The 13433-nt window shown below is 45.9% G+C and overlaps 1 protein-coding gene across 3 annotated transcripts in view; it reads right to left on the bottom strand.

Annotated features, from left to right (window-relative positions):
- The window catches only part of PRKAG2 (protein kinase AMP-activated non-catalytic subunit gamma 2), a 163448-nt gene that overhangs the window by 83620 nt on the left and 66395 nt on the right, over positions 1–13433 (bottom strand). For 2 of the 3 annotated variants that reach the window (XM_056857892.1, XM_056857894.1), the window contains one exon: positions 9194–9418. In XM_056857892.1, the coding sequence (XP_056713870.1) occupies positions 9194–9418 (225 nt within the window). The remainder of the gene's footprint in view (positions 1–9193; positions 9419–13433) is intronic. The other variant, XM_056857893.1, reaches the window with a different exon arrangement.

The following is a 13433-nucleotide window of genomic DNA, read 5'->3' as shown; positions in this document are numbered from 1 at the left end:
CAATCTGGCCTGGAGGAAAATTCCTTTCTGACTCCAAAATGGTGATCTGCATCACCCTGGGCATGTAAGAAAGGACCACAAGAGCCGCTGAGCACTGACGCAACCCTTCCTGCCCTCCCTCTCATGTTCTGCCCAAGTTAACAGAATCAGCCTTGCTGTCAGATGGCCATTTAGCCTCCGCTGAAAAACTTCCAAAGAGGGAGAGGGAATTGGTTCTTGTAGGTTATCCGGGCTGTGTAACCGTGGTCTTGGAATTTTCTTTCCTGACGTTTCGCCAGCAACTGTGGCAGGCATCTTCAGAGTAGTAACACTGAAGGACAGTGTCTCTCAGTGTCAAGGGTGTAGGAAGAGTAATATATAGTCAGAAAGGGGTTGGGTTTGAGCTGAGTATTGTCCTGCAAAAGTATTGTCCTGTAAGTATCAAGATAATGTGCTAATGAGGGTATGGTATGTTAATATGGAACCATTGTATCCTGAAGTGATCTGTTAATGTGTGTAATCCAAAACTAATCTGTATGGCTATTGTTGAATGTTGTCTTTGTCTGGAGGTTTTTCAGGGCAGGAAGCCAAGCCTTATTCATTCTTAAACTCTCCTCTTTTCTGTTAAAGTTGTGCTGATGTTTATGAATTTCAATGGCTTCTCTGTGCAATCTGACAAAATAGTTGGTAGAATTGTCCAGTCTTTCAGTGTCTTGGAATAAGACCCTGTGTCCTGTTTGTGTCAGTCCATGTTCAGCCACTGCTGATTTCTCAGGTTGGCCAAGTCTGCAGTATCTTTCATGTTCTTTTATCCTTGTTTGTATGCTGCGTTTTGTGGTCCCGATGTAAACTTCTCCACAGCTGCAAGGTATACGATATACTCCTGCAGAGGTGAGGGGGTCTCTTTTGTCTTTTGCTGATCGTAGCATTTGTTGTATTTTCTTGGTGGGTTTAAACACTGTTTGTAGGTTATGTTTTTTCAAAAGTTTCTCCATCCTATCAGTGACTCCTTTAATAAATGGCAAGAATACCTTTCCTATGGGAGACTGTTTTTCTTGAGTTTTCTGATTTTTGTTTGGTTTAATGGCCCTTCTGATTTCATTCTTGGAGTAGCCGTTTGCTAGCAGTGCGTGATTTAGATGATTAGTTTCTTCCTTGAGAAACTGTGGTTCACAGATCCGTCTTGCACGGTCCATTAATGTTTTGATTATTCCTCTTTTCTGTCGGGGGTGGTGGTTGGAGTTTTTGTGTAAGTAGCGATCTGTGTGAGTTGGTTTCCTGTAGACCTTGTGACCTAACTGAAGGTTTGTTTTACGGATGACAAGGGTATCAAGAAATGGGAGTTTACCCTCAATTTCCTTTTCCATGGTAAACTGAATGTTTGGATGGATATTATTAAGATGGTTTAGAAAGTCCATTAATTTTTCTTCACCATGGCTCCAAATGGTAAATGTATCATCTACGAACCTGAACCAGACTGTAGGTTTGTAAGGTGCTGATTCTAATGCTGTCTTTTCAAAATATTCCATGTAAAAGTTTGCTATTACTGGACTGAGTGGACTTCCCATAGCTACTCCATCAATCTGTTCATAAAATTCTTGATCCCATAGGAAATAATTTGTTGTCAAACAATGGTGAAATAAGGCTGTTATATCTTCTGGAAAAATCTGGTTAATCAATGAGATTGTGTCTTTTACTGGAACCTTGGTAAAGAGGGATACAACATCAAAACTGATTAATATATCCTTTGGATTGAGTCTTAACGGACTGATTTTGTTGATGAAGTGAGTTGAATCTTTGATGTAAGAAGTGGTTTTTCCAATGTGGTCCTGTAGGAGGGTGGTCAAATATTTAGCTAATTCATATGTTGGGGAACCAATGGCACTCACGATGGGTCGGAGTGGAACGGAATCCTTATGAATTTTAGGTAGTCCATATAATCGTGGTGGTTGTGCTTCAGTCTTGCATAGTTTTCTGTGTGTGTCGGGATGAAGAGTGGAATTCTTGATCAGAATGCTAGTTTTCCTGGTAATTTTGCAAGTTGGATCTCGTTTTAGTTTTTTGTATGTGGCAGGGTCCAGAAGTTCCTCAATCTTCTTTTTGTATTCTTCTGTTTTCATGATCACTGTGGCATTGCCTTTGTCAGCTGGTAGAATAATGATTTCTGGATCTGCATTGAGGGTCTTGATGGCGTTTCTCTCCTTGCGTGTTATATTGCTAGCAGGGGGCTTTGCTTTTCGTAGAATTCTTGCTGTCTCTCCTCTTATTTCCTCAGCATCTTCTTCAGGTAGATTACGAATGGCAGATTCTACATTTGCAATGATGTCTTCCACTGGAATTTGGGTGGGAGTGACTGCAAAGTTTCCTCCCTTAGCTAAGATGGAAGTTTCTTCAGGTGAGAGTTGTCGGTCTGTCAGATTGAAGATAATCCGTTTGTTGTCAAGTTTTGGACTGTTCTGTCTTCTTTCCTGTAATTTGTTAAACTTTTGCTTCTGTCTGGAAGTATGGCTGGTTAACCCCTGTTCCATTTTTCTGTAGGTGAGATTATCAATCTTGTCCCAATCATGGCTTCTCATTTTGTGGCTAGTATTGATATGTAAGGAAAACAACTCCTTGTCTGTGGCAGCAAGTTCTCTGCGGGTAGTGTGAATTCTCTCTCGTAAGAGAGCCCGTTCTAGATGGTCATAAATGCGGTTAGCTCGTGAAGTTTTAAAGATTCTTTTACTTGTGAGAAAAGATGGAATGGTTCCAGTGTCTCTGCATCGCATAGCTTCGAGTTGTCATTCGTTTTACTAACTCTGCTCCTGTGCTTTTAATAGCAGTCAGATATACTGTAAAAGATGACTGGGGAAGGCACTGGCAAACCACCCCGTAAACAAAGTCTGCCTAGTAAATGTCGAGATGTGACGTCACCCCATGGGTCAGGAATGACCCAGTGCTTGCACAGGGGACCTTTACCTTTACCTTTTTTTACAGTTATACTGAGCTGTAGCACACCAAAGTTTTTCCCCACTGCATGTTCACTACCTAGAAAAGCTTCACTTGCTAAATTTCTGTGCATCAGCCTGAGCTGTCAAAGGTGCCGAGGCAAGAGCCAGGAAAGAAACTGTCAGTCCCAGAGGAACTAGAGATCATTCTACAGAACTCTGCAGCCTCCCTTGCACAAAATGTGTGAATGAGCAAAAATGTTCTGTGTTGCAATTAATCTGAAGGGGGGGTTGTGTATTTCCTTCGTCACATTTGAACTCTGCCCTACTGACAGGACTTTTAGACAAGCAAACTCACCGCCCATGCGGTGAATGAAAGGGTTTCCAAAATCACTTGACACAGAACTGCACAATAGCAGTTCAGTTGTGGGGGTAGACGGCAGGTCAAAATTTCAAGATCCAAAGGAAGAAGAGTTGGTTTTTATATGCCGATTTTCTCTACCAGTTAAGGGAGACTCAAACCGGCTTACAATCGCCTTCCTTTTCCCTCCCCACAACAGACACCCTGTGAGGTAGGTGGGACTGAGAGAGTGTGACTAGCCCCAGTCACCCAGCTGGCTTCATGTGGAGGAGTGGGGAAACCAATCCAGTTCACCAGATTAGCCTCCGCCGCTCATGTGGAGGAGCTGGGAATCAAACCCAGTTCTCCAGATTAGAGACTTGGCAGTAACACAAAGTGTAGGTTGATGTGTGGCAGCTGCATCCAAGGAACAGGAGTGGATCCTAGGAGGCCAGAGATTGATGAGTACAGAACATTTTGGGTGCTGGAATGGAATAGAAGGGGCCTGGTAGAAAAATGTAAATAGAAGAACTTGCCCAGGGACAACAAGGCTGGGTGGGAGTTGGGTTGCCAGCTCTGGGTTGGGAAATACCCAGAGATTTTGGGGGTGGAGTCTAAGGAGAGCCGTGGCTCAGTGGTAGAGCATCTGCTTGGCATGCAGAAGTTCCCAGGTTCAGTCCTCGGCATCTCCACTTAAAGGGACTAGGCAAGTAGGTAATGTGAAAGATCTCTGCCTGAGACTCCGGAGAGCCGCTGCCAGTCTGAGTAGACAATACTGACTTTGATGGACCAAGGGTCTGATTCAGTGTAAGGCAGCTTCATATGTTCATGTGAGGGCAGGGTTTGGAGAGGGGAGGGACTTCAATGCCATAGAGTCCAATTGCCAAAGCGGCCATTTTCTCCAGGTGAACTGATCTCTATCAGCTGGAGATCAGTTGTAATAGCAGAAGATCTCCAGCTAGTACATGGAGGTTGGCAACCCTACCTGGAGATCAGTTGTAATAATGGGAGATCTCCAGCCAAAGCAGCATTGATCCAGGTATGGTTGGAATATGTGCCTATATGCAGTAAAACTCCTGTGTTTGTCTACTGTGTTACTGGCCAGATTCATCAAGATCCCATGACCATATTGAAAGTTATTGCTCTGAAGAACAGTCAAGAGAACCCCCTAAGAAGGGCTGGTGCAAAAACCTATCAGTGTATTTGCATGCATCCGTTTCCCAATTGGAGGGTCCAGTTTCCTCATCCCGTTGCTGTTGACTTCCACATTTGGAAGTCCTATGGCGGGGGATGAGAAGGGTATGTGTCAAAGCGAACTGGCCAGTGTATAAGCAAAGTGTATAAAGAGCTGACGTGATCAATACGCTGGAATCGGCAGAGGTCAAAGTGTTATCATTGGCCTCCTGTCAGCCCCAGATGTCAGCTACCTTTGCTCCACTTCCCAATAGTCATTGCTTTACAGAAATAATTCTGCAGTCCTAGCAAGTGTCTCATACATTTGCCTGTTTGCAGTCTGGGAGAGTTACCATTCAGTTCACCAGCAAAGTGGGAGACCTTGCAACCACATCTTCTCTCTGGTCTCTTTTCTAACTTGGCCTTTCCTGCCTGCTGGAGTGAGCAGACTCCAGGAGTATGCCACAGCAAGTAGGGGTGATGACCTGGGGAAGAGCAACTGCTAAGCCTCTGTCCGCTTGAGGAAGCAGTTGACCTCTGAACCAGATTGACTAGCCCAGGGTCACCCAGCAGGCTTCATGTGTAGGGGTGGGGAAACCAGCCCAGTTCACCAGATTAGGAGTTCACCGCTCATGTGGAGAAGCGGAGAATCAAACCGGTTCTCCAGGTTAGAGACCACCGCTCTTAATCACTACACCACACTTGGCAGTCTTGCTTGTGTTTGCTTATTCTACATAATAAATTCCTATAAATCTGTTTTGGGTCCTCCACTCTCGTGCTATTGAGATGCCACCAGAGCCACCTCACAACCACCTAAGGGTGCCACCACTTGCCAACCTTCAGCACCCACTTGCTTGAACTTCACCCCTTCCTTAATGTCACCTGACCCCCTTCTGACATCTGACCAGAGCAGGCTAGCCTGGGCCATCCAGGTCAGGGCCTAGTCAACTCTGATCCCCGGAGGTATCACTAACTGGACTGCCCTCTCCAGTATGAGATGAGCTGGTTGCCTCGAATCTTACTGATAATCTATTATTCCTTTTGAGGACTGCTCTCTCAAACCACCAGCAAGTAAAGAACACATTTGGCTGCCCTGAAGCAGGAATGCAGTAGCTTCAAGTGTTCATCCGTTTGCACTGTCTCCTGACGATCTTCTTTGCACAATTCTAGGTGCTCCTTCCAGCCTATAATGCACACATCTAGGAAACAACTTTCTCCTCTTGTGTTGCACTGCAATCCCCACTGTAAATATGCATAAAGCATACAGAGGCGCTCTGAGCAACCGCCCCACAACTGCGAAACTCCTTTCTTCTTGTGCATGCCCAGGGCTAAGCAGGAGCATCTTCTAGCAGTATTATAAATTCTTTCTCTTTGGGGGTGCTTTCACTCAATGCTGAATAATCCACTTTCAATCCACTTTCAGTGCACTTTAATGATTATTTGCAAGTGGGTTTTGTCATTTCACACAGTAAAATCCGGCTGCATTGAAAGTGGATTGAAAGTGCATTATTAAGCAACTTTTCATGCTTTTGGCTAAGAAATTAATCTTTTAATGCTATTTCTATTTTATAGTGGTTTTATTTAAAAAAAATTTTTTGTGATTACTGAATATAAGGGCTCCAAGTCCAGCACAATCACAAGGTATATTCCTCCCTAGGTTGTACAGATTGCAAGCATGGAAAAATCAAATTATGTGGGGGGGTGGGAGAAATCCCTGTTCATAGAAAGCTAGCTTTTCATAGCTAGATTAGAATCTTTCTCCCTGAAGTGCTGTTCCTTTAACAGGAACAGATTGTATGCAGGGAGTTTTTATTTGGGGGAACATTATGAATGGGGTGGAAAATGTGAACTATGATCAGGAGTTGTTTTCCAAAGCAGAGGTAAAACAGGCCAAGGTGTGTGTGTGTGATTTTAAGCAGGAAAACAGCATGGGGAAATGGGTAAAAAGCTCTTCTACCTACCAGCTGGATTCCCCTTTGAACCCACACAGGGGAAAATGGGTAAAAAGCCTGCAGGTACTAGCTGGAGACTGCCTGCTATTACAACTGAGCCGATAAAGATTGGAGAAAATGGCAGCTTTGGCAATTGGACTCTATGGCATTGAAGTCCCTCCCCTCCCCAAACCCCATCCTTCTCAGGCTCTGCCCCAAAAACCTCCCACTGGTGGTAAAGAGGGATCTGGCAACCCTAACGCCAAGCTAGATTCCTCTTTGAACAAGCAGCCTCAGCAGCCGCATTTGGTGGGAAAAAAAAGGGGGGAAAGGCTGCTATAAAGCTAGCATGTGGCTCCACCTTCAGTTCAACCAAGCTGAACACTGTGTCCTACTGAAGATGAAGGAGCTCAAGGCACCACCACTTGCAAACGGGAAAAGGTCAAAAAGTGGGATTGCCAACTCTAGTTTGGAATATCCCTGCAGATTTGGGGATGGAGCCCGGGAAGGACAGGGTTTGGGGAAGGGAGGGACCTCAGCGGGGCACAATGCCCTGGGCTCCACCTTCCAAAGCAGCCATTTTCTCCAGGGGAAATGACAGCTGTAGTCTGGCAATCGGTTGTAATTCTGGGAGATCTCCAGCCCAGCCCACCAAAAACTGAGCCTCTCTCTGGAAGAAGAGAGTGGGAACTATAAGATCTCCCCTCTGCCCTGAACACCCTCGATGGCTTCAGACAAACCTCTTTCTGTCTTTCAATGTACCCCCTACTAGTGGTCGGACCGCTCCTCCTGTTAAAGGGCTTCATGGAGGTACAGCGGTCTCTAAGGTTGGCATCAGAGCAAAAGGACTGCTCCCCAAAAAATTGATGCCCTTCAGAGAAGTTTCTGGAATCCATTTTTGTTTTCCAGTCTGGGATGGAAGAGAAGAAGAAGAGCTGGGTTTTTTAATGCCAGTTTTCTCTTCCTTTTAAAGGCGAATCAGACCGGCTCACAATCTCCTTCCCTTCCTCTCCCCACTGCAGACACCTTGTGAGGTAGGTAGGGCTGAGAGAGCTCGGAGCGAACTGTGACTAGCCCAAGGTCACCCAGTTGGCTTCATGTGGAGGAGTGTTCTCCAGATTAGAGTCCACCGCTCTTAACCACTACACCACGCTGGCTGGTTGATAGCTGACTCTTTCCCCCCAGCCAAAAGGCTTGCCGGGCTCCACAAGAGAAGAAAAAGGCTAATGTGAGCCTATTGTGTCACCTCAAGGTGCTTTAGTCAGCACTCTGAGCAAACCATTTCCAGCCAAATCTGCATCCAAATGGTCCAGGTATTTACATTTACCGAACCCTCAAAGCTAGCCTACCCTTTTGGGCTGAACCTGGGACCTCCTGCATGCCCAGCAGAGGCTCTGCCACTGAGCTCACAGCCCCCTCCCCTCGCTTTCCCCGCCGCCCCCTCTCCCGTGCGATCCTGGCCCCGGAGAGGGCCAGGCTCGCTTTCCCCGCTGCCCCTCCTCTCCCGGGCACAGTCAGGCTGCCCATTGGTTTGCATGGCAGTAGACCTGGCCTCCTGACTGAGACAGGAAGTCCTGGGAAAGCAAGCAACTCCTCCAATCGACTCTTTTGTTCTCTGGCATCCCTGCTGTAACACCTCATGTGTCATTTTAGTGTATAAAATCAGGGGAGGGGCTGTGGCTCAGTGGTAGAGCCTCTGCTTGGCATGCAGAAGGTCCCAGGTTCAATGCCTCTGCCTGTCTGAGTAGACAATACTGAGTTTGATGGACCAAGGGTCTGATTCAGTATAAGGCAGCTTCATGTGTTCATGTGTTCACATATCCCCACTTGCGTATGGGTCTTCTTTGTTACCTGAAAATGCTGGTTGTTTCTCCTTCTCAGCGCTGCTTTCATGGACGTGCCCTTCAGGGCTAGAAATTATCACCCTTCCCTCTATCCAACTATCTAAATATCTATCACCCTCTATCCAACTTCCTTCTTTCCCCTACAGTTAGCTCTTGTATGCTCTGTGTGGGTACACTTATTGTTTGCAATTTTTTAATTTGGAGAGCCACTGGGGTGTAGTGGTTAAGAGCGGTGGTTTGGAGCAGTTGACTCTGATCTGGAGAACAGGGTTTGATTCCCCACTCCTCCACATGAGCGGTGTATACAAATCTGTTGAACTAGATTTGTTTCCCCATTCCTACATGTGAAGCCAGCTGGGTGACCTTGGGCGAGTCACCGCTCTCTTAGAGCTCTCTCAGTCCCTCCCACCTCACAGGGTGTCTGTTGTGGGGAGGGGAAGGGAAGGTGATCGCAAGCTGGTTTGAATCTCCCTTAAGTAGTAGAGAAAGTCAGGATGTGAAAACCAACTCTTCTTTTTCTTCTTCTTCTTCTAAGTTTACTTTCTTAATAAAATTGTTTAATTTTTAACAACTGCCTGTTCATTTGAGAGTTCTTACTTGGGACGATCCTGGTCTACAATGGTTATTGATCTAAGTTACTCCCCTCCTCTTGCTCTGTCTATCTCCAGCCAGGTCCCTCTTCGCTACTGACGGGAGGTTTTTGGGGCGGAGTCTGAGGAGGGTGGCCATTTTCTCCAGGTGAACTGTTCTCTACCAGCTGGAGATCAGTTGTGATAGCAGGCGATCTCCAGCTAGTACCTGGGGGTTGGCAAGCCTATCTCCAGCTAATTCCGCAACTTAAGTGGAGACCGCCTATTCAGGGCAACACCTCCCCAGTAGGGGAATAGTAATGCTTAACTACTTTACAAAGCAGTCGTGAGGATTAGGCCAAGATAAAGTAGCTGCAGCACTTTGCCACTATATAAATACAGGGCAGCTTACAAGCCTTGAGAAGCAAACCGTCCGTACTTACTGCTTTTGAGGTAGCACAGGGGGCGGGGGTGGGAGGCTTGGCCACGCTCTGTCCTGGGGGCAGGCTGAACCTTTGGCCAGTATCCGGGGGAGACGAGGACGAGTGAAGTCGGGCTTCTAGCCTCTCGGGTTCATGCTTATAGGACTCAAGAGGAAACGTCGGCTGCTTGGTCACTTGGGTTGGGGTCGACGGAGAAGACGAGAGGCCAGAAGCTGGAAAGAGGAAAAAAAAGACGTCAGCCATCTCTCGGGGTTCACACGGGGCAAACAGTGCTTCCGCTGCTGGAATCTCTATAGGGTCTCTCGCTCTTCCCCAGTTCTTCTTTCTCCTCGTAAAACACGGCACTTCCCCCTTCAATTAACATAAAGTGCTTTTAAATAACTTGCATTCTAATCAATATTATAACATTAACGTAGCTGACTTCTACGGAGCCAGCAGCTTTTTCTGGCAGGTAGCAACATTCTACCTTCTTGGGAAGAAAAAGAGTTGGTTTTTATATGCCGACTTTCTTTACCACTTAAAGAAGACTCAAACCGGCTTACAATTACCTTCCCTTCCCCTCCCCACAACAGAAACCCTGTGAGATAGGTGGGGCTGAGAGAGCTTTAACAGGGCTGAGACTAGCCCAAGGTCACCCAGCTGGCTTCATGTGTAGGAGTGGGGAAACCAACCCCAGTTCACCAGATTAGAGTCCACCGTTCATGTGGAGGAGTGGGGAATCGAACCCAGTTTTCCAGATCAGACTCCACCACTCCAAACCACTGCTCTTAACCACTATACCACGCTGGCTCTGCTAACACACATTTATACGGATTGAGCCTCACTGGCAAAGTATTATTTATTTACTTGGGTTATTTTTAGCCTGAGTTTGCTGGGAACAACATACAGCGACAAATGCTACCCATTCATTTAAAACAACTAACATTACGAATAAAATATCAACAATAAAACATCCTTTATGGGCTTGGAGGGGAGAGAAACAGTTGGCGGGCAGTTTTAACAAATGCCTTTAGAGTGATTGTATCAATAACCGTTATATGCACATGGCTCATTCTCTCCAGGTCAGAAGAGGCAAGAGATTGCAGCTTCCATTGATTTTCGAGGCAATGGCAGATGACATTTTGTTTGAAGAAGCATTTGCATTTTATGAAATGTAACAAAATAAAACAGCCTTTCTGTCTGCTGCTAAGGAACAGCTCAGAGGCAGGAAACTGTTAACCAAACTGCTAGGGCAGGCACACCTGTTATCTCAGAGGTTGCTAAGGAGCAAAGAAATGGACATAAGAACTTAATGGCTTTCATGGATAGCGCCATTAAACAAACACCGCCAAAAAGCTCCATTTGATCTCGGCCGCAAGGGTTCCCCATCCACAAGGCACTAATCGCTATAGAGCAGAAACAGCAAAACTCTTGGGAATGCTACACCATAGGACTGATTGATTGCAATAATACAGAGATTGCCAAAATATAAGGTTCTTGAGGCCGGGTACAAGAATCAAAGTGTGCACCATAAATGCCAATAATGGCCTCCCTACCCTTTCCCCCTTCTAGGGTTGCCAACCTCCAGGTAATAGCAGATCTCCTGCTATTACAACTGATCTCCAGACGATATAGATTAGTTCACCTGGAGAAAATGGCCGCTTTGGCAATTGGACTCTACGGCATTGAAGACCCTCCCCTCCCCAAACCCCACCCTCCTCAGGCTTCGCCCAAAAAACCTCCTGCCGATGGCGAAGAGGGACCTGATAAGTGTAACCCTACCCCCTTGTCATATGCATAACTACAGGAACTTGAAGGGGTAGTCTCCTATATGGTTCTCACAGTATAATTGGGATTTTGAGCGCCATCTTGTTGTTTTGGGGTTTTTAGGTATTTATTGTTGATTTTATTGTTATTAATTATTATTGTATGATTTTATCTGATGTTACCCACTCTGAGCCGGCCTGCTGGGGAGGGAGGGCCACAAAATCGAAAAATAAATAAATAATACGGGCTGGGGGAGAATCCACAGGGACTATCTGGGGGAGAGATCTGTGAAGTCATAAGAACATAAGAAAGGCCATGCTGGATCAGACCAAGGCCTATCAAGTCCAGCAGTCTGTTCACACAGTGGCCAACCAGGTGCCTCCAGGAAGCCCACAAACAAGATGACTGCAGCAGCATTATCCTGCCTGTGTTCCACAGCACCTAATATAATAGGCATGCTCCTCTGATCCTGAAGAGAACAGGTATGCAACATGATTAGCATCCATGCTCCATCTTTGCTCTGCTCCTAATGAAAACCACATGGACGACAGCAACTCTGGTTATTGGGCCTCCCTTGGATCTCCAGTAACAGCCAAACACACAGAACTTTAGCACTTACCTCCACATCAAGAAAAGTCCCACCTGCTTAATATCTGTGCACTGGGCAACAAATAGTACTTTGGAAATGGGGAGGGGGAACCCACATGCAAATTGCTTGCAGATCTCACATGTCCATGCAGGACAAGAGAGGTAAATACAATCAAGACAAATGACACTCTACTTGTAATTTGCATGGTTTTTTCCCCCTACACAAAAATCTATAATATATGAAGCAACCCTCTATTGCCCAGAAATTCAGCATTCTCTTGTTCCTAGCTGGTGGTTATTGGACATAAAAGTCTTATTGAGACAGGAAACAGAGTTCTTAGCAGTTGTTTCTAGCCTTGGCCAGAGCTTGATTTTTTTACTTCCCTTGCTTATAAGCACTGTGCCTCCCCCCAAAAAAAATCCTCCTGTGTGACCTACCCGTGTAGTCCCATGTAGCTAATTGACTTCTAATTACTCATTTTTTCATTCACTTCGATGTTGAGAGAACGCTGAAAGGCTCAAGAAATAATAGTTCCATTCTACACTGTGCTCAACATAGGTTGGAAGAAGAAGAAGAAAAAGAAAGAGTTGGTTTTTATATACCGACTTTCTCTACCAGCTTACAATCACCTTCCCTTCTTCCCCACAACAGACACCCTGTGAAGTAGGTGGGGCTGAGAGAGCTCTAAGAGAGCTATGACTAGCCCAAGGTCACCCAACTAGCTTCATGTGTAGAAGCAGGCAAACAAATCCAGTTCACCAGATTAGCATCCGCCACTCATGTGGAGGAGTGGTGAATCAAACCTGGTTCTCCAGATGAGAGTCCACTGCTCCAAACCACTGCTCTTAACCACTACACTACACTGGCTCTCAACAACACACTGGTCTGGAGTATTGTGTCCAGCTCTAGCCCATGGGTATCACATTTGGGACCCCTGATCTACTCAGACTGGCAGCAGCTCTCCAGGGTCTCGGGGGGAGATTTCACATCACCTACTACTGCCTGGTCCTTTTAGCTGGAGATACTGGGGATTGAACCTGGGACCTACATGCCAAGAAGATGCTCTACCACTGAGCCACAGCCTGTCATGATATCACACAGAAGCTGTCACACAGAAGAGGGCAAAGGCACGTTCTCTGCTGTTCCAGAGGGCAAGACTGGGTCTAATAGGCTTAAGTTACAGGAAGGAAGATTTTGGTTCAGCATGAGGAGAAACTTCCTAATGGCATGGGTGGTTGAACAATGAAACCAATTACTTGGCAGTGGGATGAGCTCTCTCTTTCTGGAGGTCTTCAAGCAAAGGCTGGGGGTTGGACTAGATGACCACCAAGAACCCGTCCAACTGTAGGATATGAGCTAGAGTGGCAATAATTAATTTAATACCCTTAATGTTTGGAATGACATCAGCTTTGCCGCCACACATTTTTCTAGGTATCAAATAGCAGTGATTCGAAATTTGTTCTGGAGCCTGGCTTGTAATCAGGTAAGGAAAATATTCAGTGCAGTACGCCAAAGCAAGACCCAACATAACGATCCGTGAAATTCTTAGCACCACTGTCTCCTATTGATTTCTATTTGAGAACGTGGGAGCCAAGCTTCCCAGACTGTGCAGAGGGGTAACTAACTTTCCTTTACCAATGCTTCAGCTCTGACAGGTTTGATAAATGGCTTTCCAAAACATGTTTTTATCTGTAATATTTTTATGAGCACCTAAGTGTTTTCAGAGTGCTTGAGGTTTTGGTGGAAGATGCAAATAATGAAAATGGCAGCCCCCTAAAAGGCAGAGGGGTCAGACTCCACCACATTAAAGCTGCAGGAATGTGTCTATCTCAGGAGCTAATGGACAAGCAAATCAACAGAAACGGCTCCTGATAGCAACCAGCAAAGCCAAA

Source organism: Euleptes europaea, chromosome 11, assembly GCF_029931775.1.
Source record: "Euleptes europaea isolate rEulEur1 chromosome 11, rEulEur1.hap1, whole genome shotgun sequence".
In the NCBI taxonomy this organism is placed as follows: Eukaryota; Metazoa; Chordata; class Lepidosauria; order Squamata; family Sphaerodactylidae; genus Euleptes; species Euleptes europaea.
The sequence above is the reverse complement of the archived record's forward strand: the minus strand, read 5'-3'. Positions and strand labels throughout refer to the sequence as shown.